The sequence below is a fragment of the Homalodisca vitripennis genome, chromosome 4 (assembly GCF_021130785.1).
Source record: "Homalodisca vitripennis isolate AUS2020 chromosome 4, UT_GWSS_2.1, whole genome shotgun sequence".
NCBI lineage: Eukaryota > Metazoa > Arthropoda > Insecta > Hemiptera > Cicadellidae > Homalodisca > Homalodisca vitripennis.
In genome coordinates, this window is record NC_060210.1 from 189,492,483 (window position 1) to 189,520,277 (window position 27,795).

General features: G+C 36.9%; 1 protein-coding gene across 1 annotated transcript in view; it reads left to right on the forward strand.

Moving 5' to 3' along the window:
- The first annotated feature begins 2,440 nt into the window (after window positions 1-2,440).
- The window catches only part of LOC124361338, a 46,253-nt gene continuing 20,898 nt past the window's right edge, over window positions 2,441-27,795 (forward strand). Inside the window, exons 1-7 of the mRNA XM_046815388.1 lie at window positions 2,441-2,665; window positions 15,094-15,418; window positions 15,508-16,458; window positions 16,897-17,907; window positions 18,889-19,137; window positions 19,516-20,301; window positions 21,467-21,495. Coding sequence (XP_046671344.1) covers window positions 2,463-2,665; window positions 15,094-15,418; window positions 15,508-16,458; window positions 16,897-17,907; window positions 18,889-19,137; window positions 19,516-20,301; window positions 21,467-21,495 — 3,554 coding nt within the window. The 5' untranslated portion in view covers window positions 2,441-2,462. The remainder of the gene's footprint in view (window positions 2,666-15,093; window positions 15,419-15,507; window positions 16,459-16,896; window positions 17,908-18,888; window positions 19,138-19,515; window positions 20,302-21,466; window positions 21,496-27,795) is intronic.

Below are 27,795 nucleotides of genomic sequence, written 5' to 3' on the forward strand. Positions count from 1 at the left end.
TTTGTTTATATTGTGATAAATAGTTTTTTATGTATACATTTTGCAATTATAAACGTCATTTGTGTTACTATTTGTTGTAGTTAAATATAAGTTATCAGTTAAAAATATGTATGTATACATCACAGCAGTACATTTTTATAGCTAAATATCACTGTCCAACGTTTTTACTTTACACTTACAAAATCTTACTTAAGTTGTAGGCTATAATTATTTCAATATATTTTATAATCAAATATGTATTTCACATTCGTAATAATTATATTTTAGATGTAATGTATCCATTTAATGTATTCTTCATTTACATACTAGTAGTGTAACTAACACGTATTTAACGGTTTTATTTTAACTGTCAATTTTTCCGTGTAAATACCAATTTGGGCAATTAAAACACGTTATTTTTTAAGATAAATGTATTTTAAAAGAACTTTTAGTCTTGTATATAAAATTACTTTTATAAAAAAAGCTAGGGTGTGTTCATTTAATATAATAATATTTACAGAAACGTTTTATTTGGTTTGTATTATTTTGTCTATAGCTTTTATAAAGTAATCCCTAGTGTAAATTATATTTAATAATACACTAAAATATTTCATTTTTCAGTTTGAATATTTAATGTTTATCTATAGTGTAAATGTACAATGCGCTGTGAAATGTTTACATTCAAACAATAAAAACCCGATTCTGTATTTTGTACTTAATTGAACCAAAAGATACTTTTAATTATCTCAAAATAAATTATAGTAACTAGACTAAGCAGCTAAATGACGAATTTTGTACACTTAATAATAGTAACAAAGTCCGTTAACTGAATGGTGGTCCATGTTTTAGTAACGGTATTTCAGTAACGTTCTATAGGTAACAGCCACTGGAAAACGTTATTGAACCAACGTTGCGCAATGGATAGACGAGGCGCAACGGTCAGCCGATAACAGTTGCTAAAATAACACGTTGCCGCAACCTGTTATCGGTTTGGCAGAATAACGTCGCAACGCGTTGCAGCTAAACAACGACATTTTCCATCTCTAATACGTGAAATACTCTCCCCAAAGAACATGCTACACGCCGCTGCGCAAGTCTCCACTACTCGTTGTGGCACTGCTGTATTTTCTCTAAGTAAACAATTTTGTCCTGACTTAAGATATAAGAAAATGAATAATTAGAAATGTTGTTGTTGTGCAGCCGAATATGAAGAGTGAAAAGAGTAAACGTAAAAGAACTTTCTCTTCCTGATATGCCATTTTTCCAATTGACTTCTGTTAATTTTCCCTATTCAGATTTTTTTGGGCCGTTATATATTCTATTATTAAAAGTTTTAGAATCCGTTAACTACTGCATTGTCGTATTCTAAGCAAATTCAGTAGGGCAAATGTTAGTTTGTAAATAATCCAATAACAATTTTTAAGATCACAGCCGAACTTGAGTGCGTTTTTATTTGTTGACAGAATTTGTTGGTAACAGATTAGCTCACCTTTTTAGCAGCTTAGGCAAATTTTGTCCATTATGTCAACACTTGTTGCAAACGATACAGTTCAATCAGATGTTCTTATTCTTTTCGGAACAATTGTCATTGCTCAAAAGGTTATCTATATTGGATAACAAACAAAACTATACTTCGATCATTGAAACTAACCAGTCAAGATACGCCACGAACCAGTCAATGAGTCAGACTGAAAACCGACCATGCGAGCGGGAAAGTGAAAGGAGAAATGTTGCTAGAACTGATGTTCTTCACTTAATCTCATCAACATTCTTCGATCTTTACCAACTATTGGTTTGAAATGTTGCTAACACAGCAAATAATAGATCGTCAGCATGATGGATTTGGTGTAAAAAAAGGCTTAGTTAGGTTAAATATTCGGGTTTTGATCTATATACCTAAACGCTAGCACAAAGGCGACACTCAGACAGTTCTATAATCCATAACATTTTTGGAATTTTAACAAAGTCTAGTCTACATGGCTTTTTATTTACAATGACATAATAAATTTTCAGGGTTCCCTGACTTCCAACAACCTAGCATCCCCCATGGTCAAATCCATGTAACGCTCATTATTGGAAGATTTATCCGTTTGTTGCTACTTGCTCCCAACTGATAATAATACAGTATTCATATGTGTAAGTCCGTATTCACAACATATAAATTGTATATCCAAATTAAACTATAAAACTAGACAGTAATATTTGTATCGTTGTTATGTAATTGTGGTTAAGAAGTAAATCCATTAGTGAAGTAAATGAGTAAGTACATAATCGATAGCTTGATAAAGCAACGCTATTCACAGAACATTAGATGGAGGAAGATCACGTCCGTTATTAGGAACCGCTTATCAGGTGGATGAGTAGTTGTTGCACTTGGACTTAGAGCTGGGTTTTCCGTGTTGTAGGCGCAATGGTGGAGGGGAGAGTGGATCCCCGCAGACACTCTCGCCGCCGCCGGCCAGACACAGTCGTCGTCGCGCGCGATGTTGGCGAACAACCACAAGTACAGTGCGGTGCCCACCATGGAGTTGACGCCGGTCTCGTCCCAGCAGCACTCCAGTGCTACCTCCGAGGCTTCTTCCGGGGGCGGAGACACTGCCCAGGGACAGCCGGACCGCCGCCGCGGCAGACTCAACTCTGAGTTGCTGAGCGCCGTCCTGGAGGGGAACCTAGAGGAGGTCACCAGGTGAGTTCAAGGCCATTATTGTTTTGTCTTGCGTCGTCTAAAGAGCATTTAACCTAGAATCGTATTTCGTGAAGTCGATTGTATCACTTCACTAGTGTAACTGGTGAAAGTTGCAGATCTTGTCTAAAAGTTCTGAATGTTATAAATTATTTTCCTTTTATTTGTTATGGGACATTAAAACACGAAACATGAGAGTTTCTTGTACGATTCAGTTTTTTAACAAACAATTATTGTAAAAATAGTCTAATAAGTAATGAATGAAATGTGCACACATAAGTAGGTATGAAGCGGCCAGCCATTAATATAAATAGGTAAACTTTAGGTAGCACACTAAATTTGTTTGAAATAATACAGAAGTAACAATAAACTAAACTGGGTATAATGAACAAAACCCAGATAACATGTAAATTGAACTTGTAAACAACATCGTGACTTCAAGTAGGCTAGTAAGCTATAGGTCTACATATTCATATGTTGTCATAAATTAGTTAACGTATATTACTCTGCTAATTTTATGTGTAGTATAACAAGCATATTTACTTTTTTAAACATTGGACGAAAAAAGTATAATGCAACGTCCAAAAAAATATATATTACGAAATATGTAGCATAAATACCGATCACATCCGAAAAGATAGATATTATCCTTAATTATGTGTCATGCTAGAAAACAGATTCGGGTAATTCAACTATCAGCTGATATGTTAATTAAATCTAGTTTTACATAGGCTAGTACTTAAAATCAAAGAATTAAATCCACATTAGAATAGTTGTAGAACTGCCTCATTAGCTATTCGTAGGCTAATGACGGATAGCGTGAATATTATAGACAATTTTCATCACTGCATTACCGTATAACATCTCCATAACTGGCACCTCGCTTGTTTCTTCAGGTGACGAGACTTAAACACATGATCAAACATGCAGACAGGAGTAAACGCTACACATCGCATTGGCGTATATAGAACATTATCTCGGTGGGGGGGGGGGGAGGGGGGCTGACATTCTGGGCGGTTTAAGAGGTACAAAATACACACTCAAATAGGCACTCGGGAATTTACCCCCCGGGAACGTTGTTAGGGAAAAGAACTCATAAATGTAAACAAATTACTCGGTAAAATTGTAATTTTTCAAAAATTTCGAGGGTGCTTTAGCTCCCTTATGATGACACATCGATTAGGCCTATGATGCATTAAAGCACATCAACATTTACAATAGATAACGGACATGTTTCAAACGGCCAATCTTGCCGAAAGAGTCACTTTCTTTTTTACCTGTGTGTTTTGTTCAAATCAGACTTCGCTCCAAGCGATCGCCAAAAAAGAACGCGGTGCTTTACTTACTGCCTATGTATGACTCATATGATCTTTTACAGAGTGTCTATTTAGCAGTTCTGTCATAGACGTGCTTTACAGTTCGTCGACTTAACCGACCAAATAACTATCTCATGTGGCTTTTGGTAGCTAGTTGGCCGGCTATTATAGTCGTGGAATATATTTTTGGTTGCAAAACTATTATTAGTTTAAAATTCATAATTCTGTAAAAAAACTTCCCCCATAACATAAAAAGTTAAACAAGAAGTTCTTTAAATCATTATACGAGAAATTAGGTGCATTTCAAGAATGAAATTTCGCCAATTTGGGCAAAAATGTATAAAATGAACATGACGAGTTTTCCGGAAGTGACACGTTTAAACAAAAAATGTGTTTATGACTTAAGGAAGTTGTATTTTAAAACTTAAATGTAGTTCAAAAAAATACGATTATAACACATTTTCTATGAAAATTGAATTTTTCATAAAAAAACATGTTACTTCATTCTCTTACCTTTTATGTACGTAGTGTGAAAAGGTCATATCATTATTTTCAACCGTGTTTCTTTGGGCCTAAAACGTGGCTAGTAATGGTCACGGACTTCAACTTGACTGTGCCGCAATAGTGCGGCCAAGTTTGCTGAAATTAACTTGTTAAGTATACTGATGGAACTGATGAAGAGGCATTAACACCAGTCCTAATAAGAGTTATACCACTTATACCATGTCTGAAATGGTATAAGATGGAAAGACCTCTATCTAATGACAGGTTCTACACATTTTTAAAAACGCGAACTTGAAAGCAATGTAAGGGCAGCCATCTTGATTTTCACTCCATAAGAACAATGCTAAATCATATAAAACTTCGTTCTCTTATTATTCGTAGAGTTTTGCTAGATAATTAAATTAATTATCCCCTATACGCAAATAAACTTTTTTTAGTAATTTCAAGTATTATTAATAGTTTTCCAACAAAAGGATAAAAGTATGTTTATTAAAATGTTTAATTATAGAGAATTTTACATATTTGCGAAAATCCTAACAGTATTTAGTTACGTAGAAACCGTATATTACAATAACACATTTAAAAAAAGAAAAATAAGGCAAAAGGTGGTTTAAGGTTTATTATTTTTATTATTATGCAAAGACAGCAAAAATCGGTTTAGTACAATCCCACTCCTAGAATTAATATGCAATTTTATATTTTAATGCTTGCAAAAGAATGAAATGTATTTAATCTGCCACTCATCATTGCTCTCCTAAGTTATAGAAATTAAGAGTAGTGAACAAACAGGATATTCCCACTACACTTCGTCCCATGAGCGTTTATTTCAATTACAAAAACTGTAAGGCAACAAAGAATTTTCTCGGCCTCTTGCAGATCGAAGTATCTAGACTCTTTCCGCCTTTGGGAATTCTCGGTCTCTAGATCTGGATTTATTGAACTCTGGAAGCCTCCAGCCTCTAGAAAGTCATTACCTTTGCAAGACCTCTGACCACTGGGTGTTCCTGGCATATGGAACTTCCAGCCTGGGAATCCATTGCCATTTACAGCTCTGAAATGACTATGATTAGCTTGAAGTTAGTATCCATAAGACAAATTGTAGTGCTTAAAACTTCCTCCCTTTTCAAGCAAAGCAATACATCGACTTTCCTCAATTAACGTTTGTTTCATGTTGAGCTTGGTTAAACCCGTGAATATATAAAAACCTCTTATGAGTTTAATGCTAATTGCTACGAGTAACTTGTATGGTAATTACAGGTGAGTCAAACAGCTGAGCGAAGAATCATGCCACTGCCAACTTGATATCGTTATCGTTGTCTTGCTGGGACGTTACTTACAAGGCCGAGACGGTCGATATGAGAAAAGCTTTCTGACAGTTGGTTTCCTGTTGTATACTTCTTAAATAACAACTGAAACCTTTCAACAGAACGTGACAAAAGCTAGTGTTAGTAAAATTCTCTTTTGTTTATTCTAACCTAATTTACTGCATTGCATTGTATTCTATTGTTTATTTCAACTATTGTGCATGTATTAATAAATGTCCTATATCACAATGTTGCAATCGATCGTGCAATTTGATTTCGTTACGTTAATTTTTCTAAACTTTAGAGACACACCCCTTTAAAGTTTGTCTAAAGACAAATGCTTGGATCATTTCACGAGGAAATTATAGGAGATTGAAGTTGGGTTTAGGGACATTTTCAAAGTCAATGACTAGTAAAACACACTGAAGATAATGTTAAACTTTTACAGTAGGCCTATGAGTATGAATTTATTATGACTTCAGGAAATGTTCAATAATATTTATTTAAGTAAATTACTTTTTTAATTAAATATAGTATACAACATTTTGAATACAACATAAATAAATGCTTTTAACGGAATATGTTTCATTCAATTACATTTTTACTTGCATTTAACATTTTTGTAATACAAATTTCCGTAAGAAATGTACACGATTTTATATATAAAATAATATGTTATTTCCTTCAATTATCTTTCCATATACGCATTGTAAGAAACAGATACTCTCATCTTCAACTGTTTTTCTATTAAGGTTAAAGGTACCAATTCATCTTCAAATGAACAACAGTTTTTCTTGCTTTCCAAAAATTTATTTTAAAGGGTTTTAACGGGAAAATAAACCCAACCGACACCGATTACCCCGCTGACTTACATCTGATCCAAAAACAAGGTGCACTAATTGTAGATATCGGTAAAAATTACATTAATTTATTTATCTCTTTTCAAGGCAGAAAATAAAATAAAACACTTTTAAATATTTTAATACATTGGTTAGTTTTCCAGTATCTTATGCGTAGTTATAATGATGGCCAGTTGACCAAACTGCAAGTACAGTAATAAGAAAGACACTCAATATTACTTTCTACGAAGTCAAACAATAATGCTTATCTTGAATCAACCAAACCACTATTTAGTTCAGCCAAGTTCCGTTTGGCGAAGTCCAAAAATAGCCGCGCCATTCAGTGAACGTTAAACTACCTGCCTCTTCCACAAACAAAACAACGCAGTTGCCAAAATAATTTCTGCTATTAGTGAAAGCTGCGATAAGATTGTGAGTTGAGATAAAAATATTTTATAGTTATTTTTTCATTCGTCACAACAAACTTTTCAGTCTCGGTGGAAAAATATGTTATTATTAGATGCAGTGGCGTATCTAGAGTTTGACTTTGGGGGTGCAAAATTACCAATTTATATTCATAAGGAGGGGATGGATTGTTTGAAGGCAAACGTAACGTTACTGTTTTCTGTTGTTGTTATTTGATTTTGTAGAACGTGGAGTGTTTTAGTTTTTAAGATTTGTTTGTACAGAGCTATTAGAAAATTTCAGATCCCTTGGTAATGTTTGAACGCTTGCAGACAAAAAAGTTACTGTGGACTATATTAAGTTCAATAGACCGTTCGTTTACTTTGACTTATTCAAAATTTTGAATTTAAGTTGGGCCGCCTGAAGATGGTCCATGTGAAAATTTGAAACTAACAATTCCCTGTTAATGGTTGAAATGGAATGAAAAGTCAGGGTTTAACCGCACATTACAGTATGTGACATACATCTGACATATTAATTATAAACAGAAGACAAATATTAAAATGTCCGTTGTGGCCTTTATGAGAAAAATTTAGGTCACTACGACACAATTACAGTAGCGGAAATATTGGAGTACAGCGTTTTACCAAAATCAATGGATTGCCGTGAGGTTCGGTTTAAACAATCCAGAGACCAATAAAACTATGGGTGGTTTACCACAAACTATTTGAGATAAACGTAAGTTTGGAATGTAGGTTAGTTTGAATAGTGTGAAATCACTTGCTGACGTTTAAAAGAATTAGGGCAAAAATTTATTACATGTTTTAATAAAGTAACGTTATGTCCGAAGTGTTACAAAACACGCAGGGAATTTGTGACATTTGCTCTAACCTTGCTTAGTACCCTACATTACAATATCAACATGGCGACATTAGACCGTATATGGTGTAGTGCGGTCAAGGCGATGACCTATAACTGCAACATACGTAACAAACTAGAAGAGTCGGCAGTGTTACAATGTATTGAATTTACTATTGTGTGGATGAGCTTGTGCTCTCGGCCTGATTGCTAGAGCTTAGGTCACGTGCACGTGATCCCGAGCGGTGACGTTTGTAGTCACGCTGAACAAGTAACATACTGGTGGGTAATGATCGAGTCTTTGGAATGATCCGGCTCATTAAGATTAGTTCACTAAAATGAACCGGTTCACGAGCCGGGTCTTCAGATCATTCAGATCACTGACTCACTCCGATCAGATCATCGAATAAACCAATTAAAAATAAACAATTAATTTAATAAATTATTTTATCTTCATGCAATCAATTATATTAGTTACAATAATAAATTTTTACTTTTATTTTGAAAATACTATGTTAAAAAAATAATTTAGTTATTTTACGTCCTGTGTACCATAAAATGCAATTGATAAAAAAATCATCGTTAGCATTAGCTGTACAGTACAATAAATTGTAATGGTTCAAAGTAAGTGAAATACAATGGTTTTCAACGAGGTATAACAGTTATACCTCGTTACTGTCGTCCATCATAAATTCAGATTTTAAACAGTTATCTTCTACGTCTAGCAGATCACTCAGATCATAAAGAACAACGAGAACCGAGGAATGTTTAACTGGCTGGTGACTCTCAGCTCACGGGTCACGACGCGATGATTCGTTCAATCAGGAGTCGACTCACCTAGTGACCCGGTTCATTTCATCTCAGGATCTGCATCACACGGATCTCAGATCATTCCGTGAACCGGATCAGTGAACCAGTTCGCTCATGATCTGCGCATAACTACTGTTGGGATCTGAACGGAAAATGTTTGACTTGTTAGATATTAGTAGGCCTATTTGTGATAATAACGTAACAAATATTCAAAGTAACAATACATCTGCAGTAATAAAATCTAAATTTTGTAGTGCAATGTACTTGATTGCTCAATTTTGCCCTTAGGTCCAAACTTTCTCCTGGACTAAGCTCGTGTATTGTGCAATTTTACCTATTTCTGTAACAGCGTAACCAGATGCTAACGTTTTAATAATTTTAGTCAATTAAAAAACAAATCCGAAATTTGCAGTTTGCTGTGAAGATTGTATATTGAAAGAAATTCAATCAGGGCGTTTAGTTACGGGCTTAACGCAACTTTCTGTTTTTAATGCCAAATTAAATATAAATAATGGGATTAGAACAATTAATTTATAATAATAATTATAAGTTAAACCGGGTTCACTAAATATGTAACCTTTTTAAGCAGCAAAGCTTCCAGTAAACAAGCACTATTTTTGGGAATCGTTTAAATTTTTTGCATATTTGTTCTTCTTAGAAATTGACATAATGTATGACTTGATCTATGTTTATATTTAAGAATTTCATTGTACTCTCAACGAACCTACTGTACTGTCGGTAAGTTTGGAGAGGAAAGATTGCCAAAGTAATAAATGCCAAACTACAGTAGTTGCATTTCCATATGGTCTGCCATATCTACGAGGAAAGTACAGTCGCGCCACATGACTCGGAGAGGGCAGGAAACCTTACAAAAACCAGTTTTGCCTGAACTCCCCGCTATCCACAGCTGTTGCTACTTTCAAGGTCACGCTCTCTATCTGTGGCAACTGGTTACCTCAGAAGTGTAATTTGATACTAGACTGGAAACTGATAACGTCTTATCAATAGTTGTAATATATTTAAAATATTTTTAGTAGAAACGAATCGTTATGAACTAAAACTAGTAAACATTATTTTATTCAGGAGTCCAAGTATATTTAATTTATATCAGACAGAAGTTAGTCAACAATCTCACTCTTTCAAGAACCACTACTTCTATGAGCTAAATTGCTGTAAATACCGTACAGTTCTGTATTATTCCATGACACTACTTTCTGGTAATTATATTCTAGAGTCAGATGTAATGCCTATCCAAAACGCGTTATGTTACTCTAAAATTAAGTAAAAGTAATTATTTAAATATTTAGTTAATATAATAATTAAATATTAATAATCATTTAGCTTCAAATTTCAGCTTTTATGAAAATCAATGAGGAGCTATTCTAGATAAGTATTTCCCATAATTCAACTAAAAAACTACAATTTTTAAATTTATTCACATAAGTAAAATGTATAACACTATAAATCATATGCAGTCAAAATCAGGTAATTAACATAACTGAAAATCATTTCAGTGTTAAAGTATCTCAAAAATCCTGTTTCCAATTGAAATCCATGTACGAGTATATTAGAAAAATAACTCCTGTACCTACTTAGATAATATTTTAGATTGAAAAGTGGTCCTAAAATGGAAAAGATTGCAGAATGGTATAGTAATACCAAATATTTTGCATAAAAATAAAGACAAGACTCTATTGCAACCAACTTTGCACTTTTAAATGTTCTTTAAAAAGTTACAGGGGAAATGTTTGAGTGCTATAGTATTTATTATTAGAAATTTTTTAAATCTAAAGTTATTTTAAGGTGTACGAGAAAATAGTGATGACAACTAGTTTAACTATGCATAGTACAATTTGCTCATCTTATAAATTTACCTCTGAGAAAAAAATCATTCTAAAAATGTAGCAGTAAGTTACGAAAAATATTCATCTCTAATACTAGTTTTTGGTATAAAAAAGTAATGTTGGCGTCAGGAAATTAGGGTCAAGTTTTATATTTTGTTATTTGAACTAGTTATTTAGCCACCTTACATATATTTAAATATTATTGTTGACTGTGTTAACACTAGTTTTATGTATTTCTTTTAACCTTGCGAGAAAATACTAATGTATTGACGAAAATATGCTGACTGGTGTGCTTCTTCCAAACATATAAGCAAAGAATCCCAGACCACATTGAGTGCCATGTACCATTTTATTTTATGTAAAGGGTCCAGATCCTGCACTCACATAATGTATAAAAGAAAACAAGAAACAGCCTTCAAACAGAAATGCCGTCACCATGACTGCTCTGTTAGATAAAGATCGAAACTGAGCCACAGAAAACTCACAACTGATAACCGTCTGCAGTGCTGTATTTGACATCTTATTGGGGGGGGGGGGGTATAACCTAAGTACAGTTGGAGGAATTTAGCTGTGCTCGTAGGGCCCAAATACTACCCTTTCAACAAGTAAACGCTATCTGTGTGGCGGGTTGCGTTTACGTGCTAGCCGCTGAGATGAAGGCGCAAGAATCTCTTTAACGACTTTAAACTCACGATTTCAATTTGCCGATCAGTATTGACAAATAATTTATTTTCAAAAACACGTTAAACAACACTATAGCAACTGAAAAAGAAGGATAAGTCCTATTATTGCTATTATTTAATTCCACCACAATCAGCAATGACACAAAACGGACTGATTTTAGCGAGTGTGATGAGTTATTTGCGCCAATAGGATTCCTGAAAGGAGGGTTTTACTCATGAGTCACAGGAAATGTTTTCGGGACGCAGCGCATAACGCTACCCCGCCACCCCTCCCGCCTCACACACTCAAGGTCATGCGCTCAGCTAAAGTCCTCGAACTGTATATATACAGTCACGTAACTTTACGTACAAACGATTTCAATAATATGAGAGATGCCAACATTTATATTAAGGAAAGTTTACTCCTAACACGTTTATAAGGTAAATTTAGTACAACTGTACACTGGCTGAATTATCTCTGTTAAGCTCTATAGTTGGACAAGAGGAAGTGGGTTTTATGGTATTTTAAAAATAAATTAGGCATAGCCATAGTCAGTCATTTTTTATTGCAGCGACAAAGCAGTTGTGTAGCAAACGTCGTATTACAGTAATTTAAACTAAACTCTGTACTTCAATACCACAATTCTCTCACACAGACAAACGTGTTCTTCATTTCCGTTCATTCATCGCCAATGAGTCCCACTTCAATCCGGGATTAGTACATATTCTGTTAGTTTATTGCCAAAAGTTCATCCACATTATAAAATGCGAAGGACACTATACAGAGTTTTAAATGAGGCCTTGAGCGTCGGAGCATTTTGTAATCATTTGGCAATCTGTTGATCAAATGATCTCCAGCCTGCGAGGGCTTTGTTCATGAACCACCGTTCTGTGTCTCACAGTCCGGCAGGTCTCGCTGCCTTTAGTCTGGTACGAGTGTATGTTTCGGCCATTGGCCAATGCACACTTTGACATACTATATAATAATGTTTCCATTATATATAGGCTTGGCAGAGTCAACAGTTACACATTTGTAAAATCTAGCCTGCACGACTCTCTGAGCTTCAACTTTGCAGTTGCACGTATTGATTGCTGTTTGCAATTTAAACACTCTTAGGAACTGTGCGTTGGCGCAAACACCCCACAACACCAGTCCGTAGTGAGGTGTGGATAAATCAAGCCATAATAAGCCATCTTCAGGACCTGGGTAGGGCAGTACTTGGCTAAGGACCTCAAAACACGAATGTCGTAGTTCCGATTTAATAAAGACGACCCCACACTAATTAATAACTACAGTCCTTTTTCCATTTTGCCAGTTTTAAGCAAAATATTCGAAAAACTATTTTTAGTACAAATATAATTTCTAAACAAACACAACCAGCTCTCTAACGCCCAGTTTGGATTTAGAAAGGGAAAATCGACGATAAATCGACGAGAGCTGGAAGATTGAAATCGCATCGTAGGTCTGTTTCTTGACTTATCCTAAGCTTTTGATTGAGTTGACCACGTCACACTGCTTGACAGATTGGAATCCCTTGGCATTCGAGGTGCGCCTCTCTTGTGGCTTACTTCATTTCTTAGTGAAAGAACTCAAGTGATCCAAATTTCAAATCACATTTCAATAACCCTGAATATGAGCTATGGAGTCCCTCAAGGATCTATTCTCAGTCCCAATCTCTTCCTGCTGTATGTCAGTGACATAAAACCATCGCTGACGCATGGTGCAATGGTACAATACGCAGATGATACGACTCTTTGCTTCAACGATATTTCAATTCGGTTTTGAAACGAAACGTCTTTACTAGCACCAACGACTGCGTTCCACATTTGCACAGTCTTAATCGGCAAATTCTTTGAAATTCAATGTTCTTAATTTTTCTTTGCGCTCGGTAGACTTCAAATGTGGCCCAACAAAAATGGTAGAGGATACCATAATAGATGAAGTTTACTCTACACCATTTCTAGGAATTCACTTAGATCGAACCTTGTCATGGAGCGCTCATGTAGACCACATCTGCTCCATATCAGCCTCAGACACTCATGTTTTCCAGGTCCATAGCCAAATACTAGCCTACTCAGGTCCTGAATACGGCTTATTATGGCTTGATTTATCCACATCTCACTTACGGACTGGTGTTGTGGTGTGTGTACGGACTGAAACCCCATGACCACCATAGCAGTCAACGCTAGTGACTCGCAGAGTGACTTTCCGGAAAGAGCAGAAGATGCGTTAATTACAAATATTTAGTAACATTATAACATTCTCTGAATTGTTCAATAAAATTTCTTCACATTCTGTAAAATGCTAGCTGGGAATACTATGTACTAATAGGGCTTAATCATTGAAGTTGACCAGTAGGAATGACTATATACTTTTTTATGAGGGTAGGAAAGCATAGTGAGTAATAAATAAATAAATAAAAAGGCCTTTATTCATGAGCGATTTTCAACATTGATGTTGTTTTACAAAATAACTCAGGTCATGTATAAACTAAACAATACAATATACAACCAAACAATAAAAATAACTTCACAATATTCCTTAAGCTAACATTTTTTTAAATTTGTCTTTAAACGCCCTCATACTTAAATATTTCATTTCAGGCGGCAGGCCGTTGTACCGCTGGGGACCGAAGTGAGAAAAGCCCTTTTTCCCTCTTTCAAGGCGCACGCGCGGCACCGCCAGCAGGGCATCCTGTCTCGTCTTACGCTCCCTGATTATTGACCGGGCAACTAATTTACTTTTTAGATATGTTGGCCTACTGGTTGTCAGTACCTTGTGGACAAGAGACAGTTTGAATTTTGCAAGTGTCTTGTATTGATGGAATTTGAGCCAATTTACGATAAGAACTGATATGGTCATATTTCCTCAAACCATACACAAATCTTATGGCTCTGTTTTCTAACTTTGTTAAAATTAATAATTAATTTTTCTTTGGTCAAACTATTTCCAAATGCAGGAAGAGCATAATATATTAAAGGTAATATCAATGACTTGACAATCTGGAGCTTAGCTGACACCGGCAGGAACGACCTCAGCCTGCAAACAATCCTCAATCTACAAATGACCTTCTGATATATATATTTTACATGACTTGTAAACTCTAGTTGTGAGTCTATTTTAACACCCAGAATCTTAACAGTTTCACTGAGAGACAGGGGCGAGTTGTTCAACATGACGTCACCGGGAAGAGATTGGCCGGCATTATTAAATCTCAGATTTAAAATTGTACATTTATCTGGGTTTAACTCCAACCCATTGCTTTCCGACCACATTAGCACCTTTGAAAAATCATTGTTAATTTTTGTTAGTGCCGTTTTTGCTTCTGAGTATGGGTAAGGAAGCAATAGCTGGCAATCGTCAGCATATGAGTGCAGGGAACAAAACCTTATCGTGTCGGCAAGATCAGACGTATAGATGGAAAACAAAATAGGACCGAGGCAGCTGCCCTGTGGAACTCCACCAGACCTGTGCAGTATGTTAGAGGAATCATTCCCAATTTTGGTGATTTGAGATCTTCTACTTAAATAAGATGCAAAGAATCTTACAGAGGCATCATCAAATCCATAAAATTTTTAATAATGGGTTTGTAATAAGGATGTTAGTTGTTAATAAGGCATAGCTATATTTAGAACATTTTTATTGGCTGTAGGTTAGCACAATTGCATTATCCTCCTAAACTACAAGATCCTCGGGTTGTATATCCTACTGAGTGTATATCAATTTCTCAGACACTTTCCATTGAAAACCCTACATAAGCTTGCTGCAATGTCTTCAGATATATTTTGGTAACGATTAGATTACTGAGGCATTGGACTTCTTTTATACCTTGGAATTTTCAGGGCTCTTTACTAGAGTCCATTTACTGATACGCTCTTTCTTCCTTAGAAAACTCGAGTTTGGAGCATCATCGAACGCGACATGTCGGCGAACACGCACGACAGCACTTCAGCTCGCGGTCGCCTGTGGTCTTCCGGAGATCGTGCATCTTCTTCTGTGTCGTGGGGCGTCTGTCCAACGACGGGACCGCGCTGGCCGCCAAGCCGTGCACCTTGCCGCCGCCCAGGGCAACGTGATTCTACTGCAGCTCATCCTGGACTCGGACTCTACCCTCGTCGATAGCCATGTGGCTGACGATACTCATACCGCAGAGTCCTCGGACAGACACAATCTTGACTCCTGGAGCCACAACCATGACTCTGTAGCTCAAATGGTGAGTAGAATTTTTCGCAATTCCGATTAGACCAGTTGGTAAACAACAAATATTTTACTAAAATTGTTCACAACTGTTGTGCTCTCTAGATACCAGAGCTCACGAGAGGAGCCACTCCGCTCCACATTGCTGCCCAGAGACTACACCTGGAGTGTGTGTCGGAGTTGATTCGGCGTGGTGCCAAGGTGGATCTGCCAGACGAGCGAGGGATCACTCCTCTGGACGTGGTGGGTGAATTGCCACCTCCACATTCCGGGGACGTGGATGCCACGGCTGATGCCCTACTCTCCCCTGACCACGACCTCTCTACAAGGATAGAGAACATGAAGCAGAGAATCTCCAGGATGCCTTCAGTTAAGCCGATGCGCATGAGGTTCGGAGTTCCCGATAGCCCGACACCAGCACCGGACCAACCCTCTGAGCCGAGCAACAGGATGATGTTCTTCCCGGATCCTTCCCCCTCTTCCATCACTCTCCCTAATGACTTCCGGCCGAAAGACCCTACTATAGTGATCACTCCGAGCTCTCCGGATAGGAAAGTTCCAAGCTTAGCGCAAAGAGTGGTAAATGAACTAATCAATAGAGGAGCCAAAATGCCGAAGTCCAAAGTGATCGTGAAGCAAGGTGGTATCCAGAATCAAGTAACGATGCCTATGACTTGCTTGCACACTGCGGTTGAATGTCAGGATCTGCAGCTGATCGAGTATCTCCTGGACAACGGCGCTTGTCAGCTGACGTGGAACAATGCAGGCCTCACTCCTTTACATCTGGCGGTGTCTAAGCGGCGACTGGAGTCTCTTAGGGTCTTACTAGAGAAGAAACCATCCGTACAAGTCGTGGACGCTCGGGATAGGTTCGGTCGAACTCCTCTTCACCTAGCTGTGGCGGATGAGTGGTTTGCTGGAGTCAGCTTGTTGCTGGAAGCTGGAGCAGATGTCAAGGTTACCTCCAACGACAGTCAAACCGTTCTGCACTTGGCCGCTAAGAAATCCGAGTCACAACTGCTCGAGGAACTCCTGACGATACCCGAGACTCTAGAGGTAACCTTTTAAAAATTCCAAAACTTATGTATGATTTTGTCTTACAATGCCTATAATAATTTCAATCGCAATACGTTAATTTTATACTTAAAACGAATCTCTTACAACTCAGTAATTTGTTTCCAGAATGAATTAACAGGCTACATTAGAATAGAGAACTATAAAACTCATGACATATTCGAGAATATAGATTAAGAGAGTTTGGGTTTTTTTAAAGTCATACAATTATTTTTCCATCTTTTTGTAGTTCTATATACGAATAATCTTTCAAAATGATTTCCTAACATGAATTATTTTTATTGCGAAGTCAATTTTTCGTGCAGTAAAATGCTGGAACATTATTGCTCCCATTATAATAAATTTACCTAAGAATTATACATAAAGTTATATTTGGGTGCTAAAACGCCATTAGATTTTAGTTTTGAATTCACTGTTCAGATCATTGACTCCCGCAACAACTTGCACGAGACCCCGCTGTGGTGTGCTGTATCTGCGGGACAGTTGCCTTGTGTGAAGCTGCTGTTGTCGCGGGAAGCGGATATCTCGACAAGTCTCCCTGGGGATGTGACGCTGCTGCACCTGGCCGCGGAGCTAGGTTATGGTGACATCCTGGGGATGCTGCTGGGGGACCGGCGGATCTCCGATCTGCGGAACGTCCGGAGCAAGGAGGGCAAGGGCGGGACGACGGCGCTGCACCTTGCGGCCCTCAACGGCCACGAAGACTGTGTGGCCAGGCTGCTGGCTGCGGGCTGCGATATCTACTCTGTGACAACAGTCACTCCGTACTATGGGTCCACGGCGCTGCACTTGGCTGCAGTCAGGGGCAACATTGGAGTAGTGAAGAGTATCCTGGAGCACGACAAGAACACGCTGTGTTTCAAGAACGCGGACGGCTGGTACCCGTTGCACGTGGCTGCAAGGTTCGGGAAGAAGGATTGCGTGAGGTTAATGCTCCTGAAGGGTGCCAACTTGGCCGCTACCATATCGGACTCCGGTGGATACAAGAATACCGCTTTAGACATCATCGTGTACAGTATTCTTCGTCCTCTTTCGTTTCTAGAGAGAATCTTTGACGCTTGTATCGAGGTTAACGAGTACCCTCTGAACAACCCCAAGTGTATCGCCAAGGTGAACTATGACATTCTCCAGCCTCTGGGCCCTCACCGGAAACAACTCCGAGTGCTCGACTCTCTGCTCAACTGCGGGAAGTCAGTTGTCCAGGAGAAGCTTCTGCTGCACCCGTTGGTAGAGACCTTCCTGTACCTCAAGTGGAAGAAACTGCGGATCTTCTTCTTTCTGATGATGCTTCTCTACATCGTGTTTACCATTTCACTCACCACCATGTCCATGTTCTACTACGTTTTAAAAGTTCAATCTCTGGCAGTGGACACTTGCGTAACGACATGTCGCTGCACACTTTGCATATCTCTCACTCTAATCACTCTGCAGGTAAGTTGTGAACGAAATAAAATAGAAGCAAGTGTAATACAGGTGTGGAGTTTATGTTGCAGGGATTAGGCTGTATCTTTTTTGAGAAATGTTGCGAAGTAAGAAACCATGAAGCATTAGGCCAGATAAAACTATTGGCCAGATGGCATAAAATCTTGAAGGTTTCTACAGTAAGGAGGCTCCCGAGGCCTGGCAATTCCAGAGACAGAATCATCATTTAAAGATTGGAGTTTAGAGGTGGTGACAGGAGGCCTCTAAATGCTAGGTGTTCCAAACATGGTGGAGGTTCCTAGAGGCTAAATGGAGCCTTCGCAACAATAACCTATATCACATATGAAGCTCGTTCTACGGGTTGTACACCAAACCTGAAGTAACCTCTTTTCTAACACAAATTTTTGTTTTACGATGTTTTTCAAGTCCTTAAGTTGGAATTGTAGGTCCTTCAGTGATCTGTTACTAGTGTTGTGGTGCAAGTTACATATTACCTCATATGTCTTAATACAATAACTGTTCTGTGATGTGGAACATAGCCAATAGCCAATTTTTAAGCTGCTGTCTTCATATATTAGCTATTTCTTTACAATTTTTGAAATTTAAAAACACATGAATGGTGAAGTAGAATGTAAGAAATACTGATATTACAATCTCGTCCAACTGTATTTAGTAAGAAATATATTAGATACTTCCAACACTCCATGGTCGCTTTTGGGTTCTTCCCAGTTATCACAATATTTTCCACCTTGGTTAGATTGACAAAACACATCCTACTGATTTTTCCACCTTATTCCAGGCAATTTAAATCCTTACTGGGAGAATACCCTTTTATACAGAATGTCAAAGTATGTATTTTATCCCTACTTGAATCTTTATTTGGGTTTAGATTACCTGAAGATCGCTAGACTATCAAAAATACAAAACTAATATAATTGTCAACGTGTAACCCACAATAACAACATTGTACAGTAAGAAATTAATTTGCAGGAGCTGCTTCAAGCGGCCAGAATGCAGAGGTACTACATCAAGGACCTAGAGTCCTGGGTCAAGTGGGTGACGTTCATCTTGGCTACGGTGGTGGTGATAGGACGTCATCCTGCTCCTTGGCTCGTCCACGTGTCTGCGGTCGCTGTCCTGATGTCCTGGCTCGAATTGTTGTTCCTGATGTCGCGGTGGCCTTCAGCTATGGGATTCTACATCCTCATGTTCTTCGCCGTCGCCAAGAATGTTGTTCGGGTGAGGGGTTAAATAAAAACACATTTGCCAAAGAACTAATGCAGAAGAATATCAAGTTAAGGTATTTTAATTTAACTGATTTCTTCAAGTATTACAGTAATTTAAACATGTGGAACATAATGTCTATAAGATCTGTAATAATGTCGTTTTACAAATATTTGTTAATATATCTTCAAGATATAAACAAAGTAGTTTATATTGAAGCATACCACGTACCATGAAGTTCACCATATTTTTAGAGTTCCCCGTAGATCACTTACTCTTCAGCGATTCCAAATAATGATTTTATCGAATTATTCCTAGAGAGATATTACATTGAATAGTATGTTTAACAAGTCTTATGCTGAAACATTCTTATGTTGAATGATTTACCCAAAGGTTTTGGCCACGTTCACGTTCGTCATCCTGGGGTTCACCTTCGCCTTCATGATCCACTTCGAAGCCAAGGCACCGTTCGAGAACTGGTGGGAGGCGCTGGTGAAGGTGATGGTGATGACGCTGGAGTTCGACTACGGGTCGCTGTACGAGGGCATAAGCGGGGTAAACGCCACCTCCATCGTGAGCCGCTCCATCTTCCTGTCGTTCATGGTGTTGGTGGCGATCGTGCTGGTGAACCTGCTGGTGGGGTTGGCGGTCAGTGACATCGCTACGCTGGAGAAGCAAGGCCGCGCCCAGAGACTCGCCAAGCAGATAGACTTCCTCAGCATGCTGGAGATGTTCGTCTATAACCGCTCGCTGTTTTCCTGCTGTCCGCGGAAGGTGACCGAGGCCGTGAAGCGTTGCCGAGCTGTGGAGCCCAGCCTCGTCCTCGAGCCCGGAAAGCCGCTCAGGAATACTCGTGATACCCTCTCACAGCAGCTGCGGCAGGCGGTCATCAACAGCATCATCAACAGGAAGAAGAACGGAGACGACGACGACTGCGAAGATAGCTCCGACGACAGCTCTTCTGCGGACTTGCCTCTGGTCCCTCCTTCAGTGAAGCAGCAGCATGAATCGTCTCAAGAGGTTCCTCCCTTCGACGATGAGATAAGAAAAAGATTGGAAATGATTATGAATGAATTGACGTCTATTAACCGTGAAATTAAGAGTATGAAATCAACCAACACAACTGACTTTCCGGTGTATGAAAATATTGAATCAAATCAAGGAAGGCTGTACAGAATATAATCGCTTGTGCAATTAAGTGAACTAGGCTTAGTCTAGCCTAACATTACGTTTGTTTACTCTACGAGATAAATAATACGGTGCCGTACTTTTAATTACGACTGAGATTACCTATTAATATATTGACATGCTATGTTCATGCTGTGTGATATGTGATATATTTTTATAACAATAAAATAGGTTTGTTATTTTTGTAATATAATTCAATTATTTCAAAAACACCTCAGTGTAAAACCTATTTTCCTTGGAAATAATCGACCGTCTTAATTTTGGTCTTATACATATGATGTCAACATATCTGTATATCTAGTTCTTTTTCCTTTTTAAAATCGTGTCGTGGTCTGTCTGTCTATTTGTCCGTCTGTGTGGCAACTCTTGAACGGACGACCCATGGATATAATCGACTGTCTTAATTTTGACTCTTTAAGGAAGAATTAAAGAGATTAGAAACTTGGCACTTGGCTTACTCTAAGTTCAAGCAAAGTTAAAATGAGTTTTATCCTGAGTTAGACAGGTCGTATATATATTTCTCTCTCTCTCTCTCTCTCTCTCTCTCTCTCTCTCTCTCTCTCTCTCTCTCTCTCTCTCGTGTTCCATATATACATGTATTTATTTCTCTTTTTCTTTTGTACTCTTCACTGGTCGTGACTGGCTGTCGGTTGACTTCTGTTTTGGACTGTGATGATTTCATGATGACATAGATTAAGAGTCAGCGCCTTGAATCATCAACAGATGTAACGTTTTCGGTACTACTCAGACAATTCAATACGATGTTATCAGCTGTATGTAGTACAGATTCTGATGATTGATTTTGTAAATTTCTGCCAGCCTGATAGCAGTGGAAGAAGGTTGGGACAATTATTATCGAGAGAAATATATACATTAGTGCTGCGAACATTATAATTCCAAAAATTATGTAGTAAAGTGCGTTGTCTTTTAGTATTTCTGCTAGAATCGGTAATCTCTGAATCTTCAGAGTTACAGCTTCGATGAGAGATGGCGTTGATTTGATCGTTATGTACTAGAATTCCTTTGCTGTTGATTTATTTGGTTCATGAATGAACTAAACTTATGATGAACTCGTACAAGTATGAAACTTGAAGAAGTTTTTGGTGAACAGGGACTTTTGGTTGTAGTTCACTATACTATAGGTTATTGATTTCAGGATCTCGTCTTCTTCTCACACATAAAAAGGTATAATAAGTAGACGGAAACCGATCACAATGATCTGTTTGTTGTAGTTCACTATACTGTAATTTTTTGAGTTCAGGATCTCGTCTTTTCTCATTTATAATACACGTGTAATATGTAGAGGGCAGGCCGGTCACTTGGATCTGTTTATTGTACTATATTGTCTTTTGCTGATTTCAGGATCTCGTCTTATTCTCATGTACAATACAGGTGTATTAAGTAGAGAGCTGGCCGGTCACTCTGATCTGTTTATTGTAGTATACTGTCTTTTGCTGATTTCAGGATCTCGTCTTCTTCTCATGTGTAATACAGATGTATTAAGTAGAGGGCTGGCCGGTCACTCTGATCTGTTTATTGTAGTATATTGTCTTTTGCTGATTTCAGGATCTCGTCTTCTTCTCACGTACAATACAGGTGTATTAAGTAGAGGGCTGGCCGGTCACTCTGATCTGTTTATTGTAGTTCACTATAATTTAGACCGTTGAGTTCAGGATCTCATCTCTCATTTATAATAAAGGTGTAACATGTAGAGGGCAGGTCGGTCACTAGGATCTGTTTGTTGTGGTAAACTATACTGTAGGTTGTTGATTTCAGGATCTCGCCTTCTTCTTACATATAAAAGAGATGTGATAAGTAGAGGGCAGGCTGGTCACTATGATCTATTTATTGTATACTGTAGGTTGTTGATTTGTTGATCATTACAAATGTGAAAAATTAGATAGTGAAATTAAAACATTCATTGCTCTATCGCAAACAAGATGGATTGCCATTATCAAATACTTTTGTTTTATTAGCCCATTTTTTGGGTTGGAGGGAGGGTTCTGTCTGTCTATAACCCCCCCCATAATTACTCTACTGTGCGTAAAATATGTTCAACAGACAACAATCATAGCCTTCAAAGTTGAAACATTTGCTCAGTGTGGATCCAGATTTACTTTCAAAATCAATCAAATTTGTGCTGTCACACATTTGCTTCCCACACCGTGTCAGAACACTCCCATACAAGTAGCCTACGTCTTGAGATATTTCGCCCCCCGCTGTGGAGAGCGCTCTTCAATCAAGTGATTTTTAAACCTAAACACATTAGTCTAACATTTCACGAATTAAGAGGCTCCAACCCCCCTCCCCGAAATTTTGAAAGACAAACAAAAATACTACATTAAATAATTTTCTTCAAGTTCAAAATCGATTATGAGGTCTTAAAGCTGAACATTTTCCCGGGGAGTGATCCCCGAGCCCCTATTTTTGGAGGATGTCTTACATCTACTAAACAGCTCAGTGTGTTAGCCTCCCGAAATAATTTTAGATATAGGTACGCCATTCGTGAGTTATGAACAAGAAAATGGTTTCTCAACTTCACAAATAGTGTATTTAATCACAAATTGAAGATGTGGTTGAACCTATATGTATTTTGTATCCCTTAACCACATAAGCACAATAATAATGTTTTCTGTCTTTCCCATCCCATGGGATGAACTCCACTGGTAATACATGACCAAACTTCAAAAACTGATAGAACTATCAAGCCCGCTGAAGTCATCAAACCACCTTTTGGCCGTAGAGCGTGATGCTGACATTCTAATAACGCCACTCATTTTCTGTGCCACGGCACTCTTGTGTGCAATGTAACACAAACATTTAAGAGCCAACTGTAATCAAAAGACCTTGGATTTTACCTTGCAAGAGCAATATTAAACTTTGATGCTCTTGTTTTAAATTATAGAATCATGGCAGATGGCTCATTTTAAACATATGATAAATATTCATACAAATGCTTTTTAAATGTTTTGCAAATTTTATTTTTTAAATATTGTAACCATAAAGTTAAAAATGTTTAATGTTCTTTCTGAATATCCAATAAAAATATCAAAAAGTTATTGGGATGCATATGCCTTAGGATGCGTATCCCTTGGGATACATATGCCTTGGGATGCATATGCCTTGGGATACGTATATATTGGGATGCGTGCTAATAATATATTCATTATTAAACATCACCCATAACTCCAAGATAAAAATAAGGGGCTAAAAGTTTCTATTACGCTGTTCCAGTACATAATGTAGCTATGGTGGGAAGGGTTGATTCAATCCGGATGTTGAACTCAGTTCTATTTCAACTTCCGCTCAGCGCAGCATTGGAAGTATGACTGCCACAGATTTGTATGCTGGAACCTGTAGTCAACGTCCGTTTGAAGAGATTCATAAAAATTGCATGTTAAGTAGCAGAGTGTTCTTTTTTCAAGAAGTAGTCTCTCTTGGCATTAGAAGGTGCTTATGAGTAGTGCACAGTCAATTTTCAAAGAAACACTTATTAACTGTATATATTTGGTTCTATCAAACGATAGCTTATGGGAGATCCAATAATGCAAAAGTAATAAGGTCTTGGCATACAAGCTAGGACACTTCTATTTTGCCATTTCCTGTTTATAGTAAATTATGCATGTAGATAACTAATTTAAAATATAATGAAATAAAATTGTATTACTAATTTGAAATTCAAAGAATTTGCTATTACAAAATATGTGTTATGTAGTAGGCCTACTTGGTGAACAAAACTACAAGATCAGGTAGAAAATCCTCCTGCTCTCTCCCCTCAGTCCATCCCCTCCCCTGATCTTATCTGACAATGAGGATATTACCCTCTGAACTTTGAAAATCAGTATTCTACCAACTAAAGTAAGTTTTAGTTTCGCTATTTTTTGAAATATTCAATTGTTTTTAGAGAAATGGTGAAAGAAGACGTACATTCAACTCTGACAAACACAATATTGACAATATCAAAACCTTTTGTAGTAGTTATTTTTTAGTTTCCTTCATGTTCAACTATACTCTCATTCAGATAATACAGACGTAAAACTTTGTCAATACAATTATAAAGAAGTCGGACTATAGAAGCGATTTGTGTTGTAAAGGTAATAAGGTTGCGTGATTATAATACTTTAGTATTACTGTAAAGTAAATTATGTACTGAATTATATTATGAGTTCCAATTTCTGACTGTATATATATATATATATATATATATATATATATATATATATATATATATATATACTGTAATATACAGTGTGTTCTAAATTTTAGGTATACTGAAGCAATTTTGAAACTATAAGAGATACAGCAAAGATTAAACAAAGTTATGGGTAATAGCAAGACCAATAAACTATAATAAATAAATAATGAACAAATTTGAAACTACCATGCTCTTTGGCAAATTAATTAAAAAAAAAACGTCAGTTACAATAATTTGTAGACTGACCTTAACTGATACTTTCTATATTTCACTAAACAACCGATTCCAACATTGTGTGCAGTGAAATATCAGTCAAGTTTACCCAACTATTCGAATAGTTTAATAAAGGTTCCCTTCCCATAACTATACACAAACAGGGGTTTATTGATTATTTGATGAAGACCACGAGAAATGTATATAATGTATAGTATTTCTTAAAAGTCAGTGAAAATATAATTTTTATTAAATTGTTGCATTACAAAATTTGAGTCGAACATGACACGTCCTGCTTGATGGTTTTGAAAATTTTTTCATTATAATACTTAAAAAACTAGAAGAAATTTCATGTAAAAAACGTTTCAATATAGGTACACATAATAGAGCTGTGACAGTTTAAAATGTTTGACCAAAAACTCTTTTTTGGGCGCACCGACTAATGACGCAACCAGTAATCAACTTGACACATTAATTTGTTGGTCTTGTTATTACGCACAACTGCGTCCGTTTAATCTTTGCTGTATCTCTTATCCCCTGTAGACCCCTTTTGTATGTATAAAATTTGGAACAGACTGTACACAATTAATGTTTACAATTTTGGTAAATGTTATAAGGCTGCGACCTTCAATCATAAACGCCATAAACCGATAAGAGAAAGGGAACCAACCTAATACTATATAAGAAGAGATAAGGCTAAAGTCAAGGCAGTGTTGTGACACCTATCGGGATGGTGACAGATAACACTGATAAGGTAAAATGTTGAGTAGTCTCTGCCGATATCTGACAGTCGTCTTGTGTGCGCGAGTGAGGAATATGCTATGGTAGACTTTCAGTTCCATGGATTATTACCACAAGAAGTCCACACGCAATGGCCGATTCTCTGGACTCAGGTTAAAGATTATTACTCTTTTACAAATAACTCAAAATATACCTACTTAATCAATCTTGAAAAGCGACTTAAAAACGATTTACAAGAATGCTTCAATGTTATAACATTTAAAAATGTAGAAATCTGGATAACTCCACTAGCTTATACAATTTCTTAGAAGTTTTAGGGGTAATAGAACAACTGTTATTGGAATAATGATCTATTAGTGGAATTTACAAGTGATTTAAAAGCTTAAGGAGACTTACCGTTGAGACCTTCAAAGTCATTTTTATTGTCAAATATGTCAGTAAACAACTGGGTTTTAAAGTATATTCAAATTTAAGTAACTTAAATAAAACATTATGTATTCTAATACATTATAATTTAAATGGTACAATCACAATTTCACTATATATTTTTTGTTTTAAGTTTATTATTGACAATGGATCGTTTAAAAGGATAATATCATCATCCTGGAAATTTGGATAAGTCCACTAGCTTATATAATCTCTTAGAAGTTTTAGAATTAATAGAAAAACTAACTATGAAATTGTCTATTAGTGGAATATACACGCTAATTAAAAACTTAAGGAGACTTAAGTATAAATCACCATCTTCCAGAAATGTACTATTTTCTCTTATTTTCTACAAATAATTATTACATTTTATAGGAAATATGAAGCTCTTGATTCCTAATTTCACTTATGGTACTAAATATTCATTTTGTCGCAACACTGATTCTTCTTCTCACTTCTTTATGTAATTCTTTCACTAAATAAAGTTCTCCTGCTTCCCACCATCAGAAGATTGCTAAAGTTATTGAATGCTGTAATCAGTATAATCTGGTAGAAAGAGGCAGTTGTGCAAGATTATTAAGAATAGTTGTGTCAACCTGGTTTATATCATATGGAGTACTTTCGTAATCACTCCATCTAATCAGCTACAGATTACAGCAGCCTTCATATTGCAGCTGCATTGATAGCCTAGTTGTAAATCTGTGTCACTCTCAAGTTCTTTGTCTTGTCAACACATACTGCTTGACTTGGTCTTTGGACGAATCCAAAACTGACACCGATCATAAGCGTATATATAAGGGTAGGTCAGGGGGCTCCAGTCATCCCCTTGGAATTTTGAAAGACAAACATTAAAATAGCAAACAGTAGTTTGTTTCAGCAAGAGCATATTTTTGAGGTCTTAAAGCTTAATTTGCTGGAAAAGATCCCTTAGCTCCTATTTTTGGAGGATGGGTTCTTTTCCGTTAATTCACTACCATTAGTTTTATGGTCTGGAATTCCGTTCTTGCCCGCTGCGCAGCGCTTTGCGCTGCTTGCTCTTAAAAAAAAATTAACTCGAGCTTGCAAAGTCCAAGCCCAGATCAACTCACAAAACTCAGACAGAACTAACGCAGGTTTCATTACAGGCAAAAGATAAGCGGCGCGCGTTTATCACTGATAAGATAAGACGAGTTGGTTCTTTCCCGTTAAATCACTTCATTCCTGGTATTTACTATTATTAACTAACACAATTGGCTAAAGAAAACCAAAATTTAATCTAATTTAAGTACAAACATCATTGGTTGTGAATTAACGGAATTCCAGACCATAAAACTAATGGTAGTGAATTAACGGAAAAGAACCGGAGGATGTTTTATACTTATTACCCACTCAGTGTGTCAGTCCACCTTTCAAAATAATTTTCTATGTACCTCATTGATACCTACTGAACAATTCTTTCATTTGGAAGTAAAAACAAAGCAGCCATGTGACTATTCACCAATTTCATAAGTTCAATTTATAACTCAAAATGTGCATTTTGAGTGTCTGTATAGTTTAGTAAATACATAAATATTTTTAAAGGGACCTGTTAATAAAAATCTGTTATTTCATATTTTTTGCATTGTCTATTATTATTCTATAATTATTTCTGAGTACATTGATACCAAATACATGACATTTCATACTCATATTCAGGTTAAAAATACATTTTCTGACTTTGAATACACGGGGTAGAATATGTCTGTTCCTGGCAGCTTTATATACTACTGCACAGTACCGTAGGTCTAGGTCTATCTCTTACTCCGCCATTTTATTATGCTACAACCAGCTGCTCAAGTAATCAATACTTTGTACTCAAACATTAGTGTTTATTACCATATTGCTTTATACGGAATTACAAAAGAATTGTGTTGGACTTAGAAACATTAAAA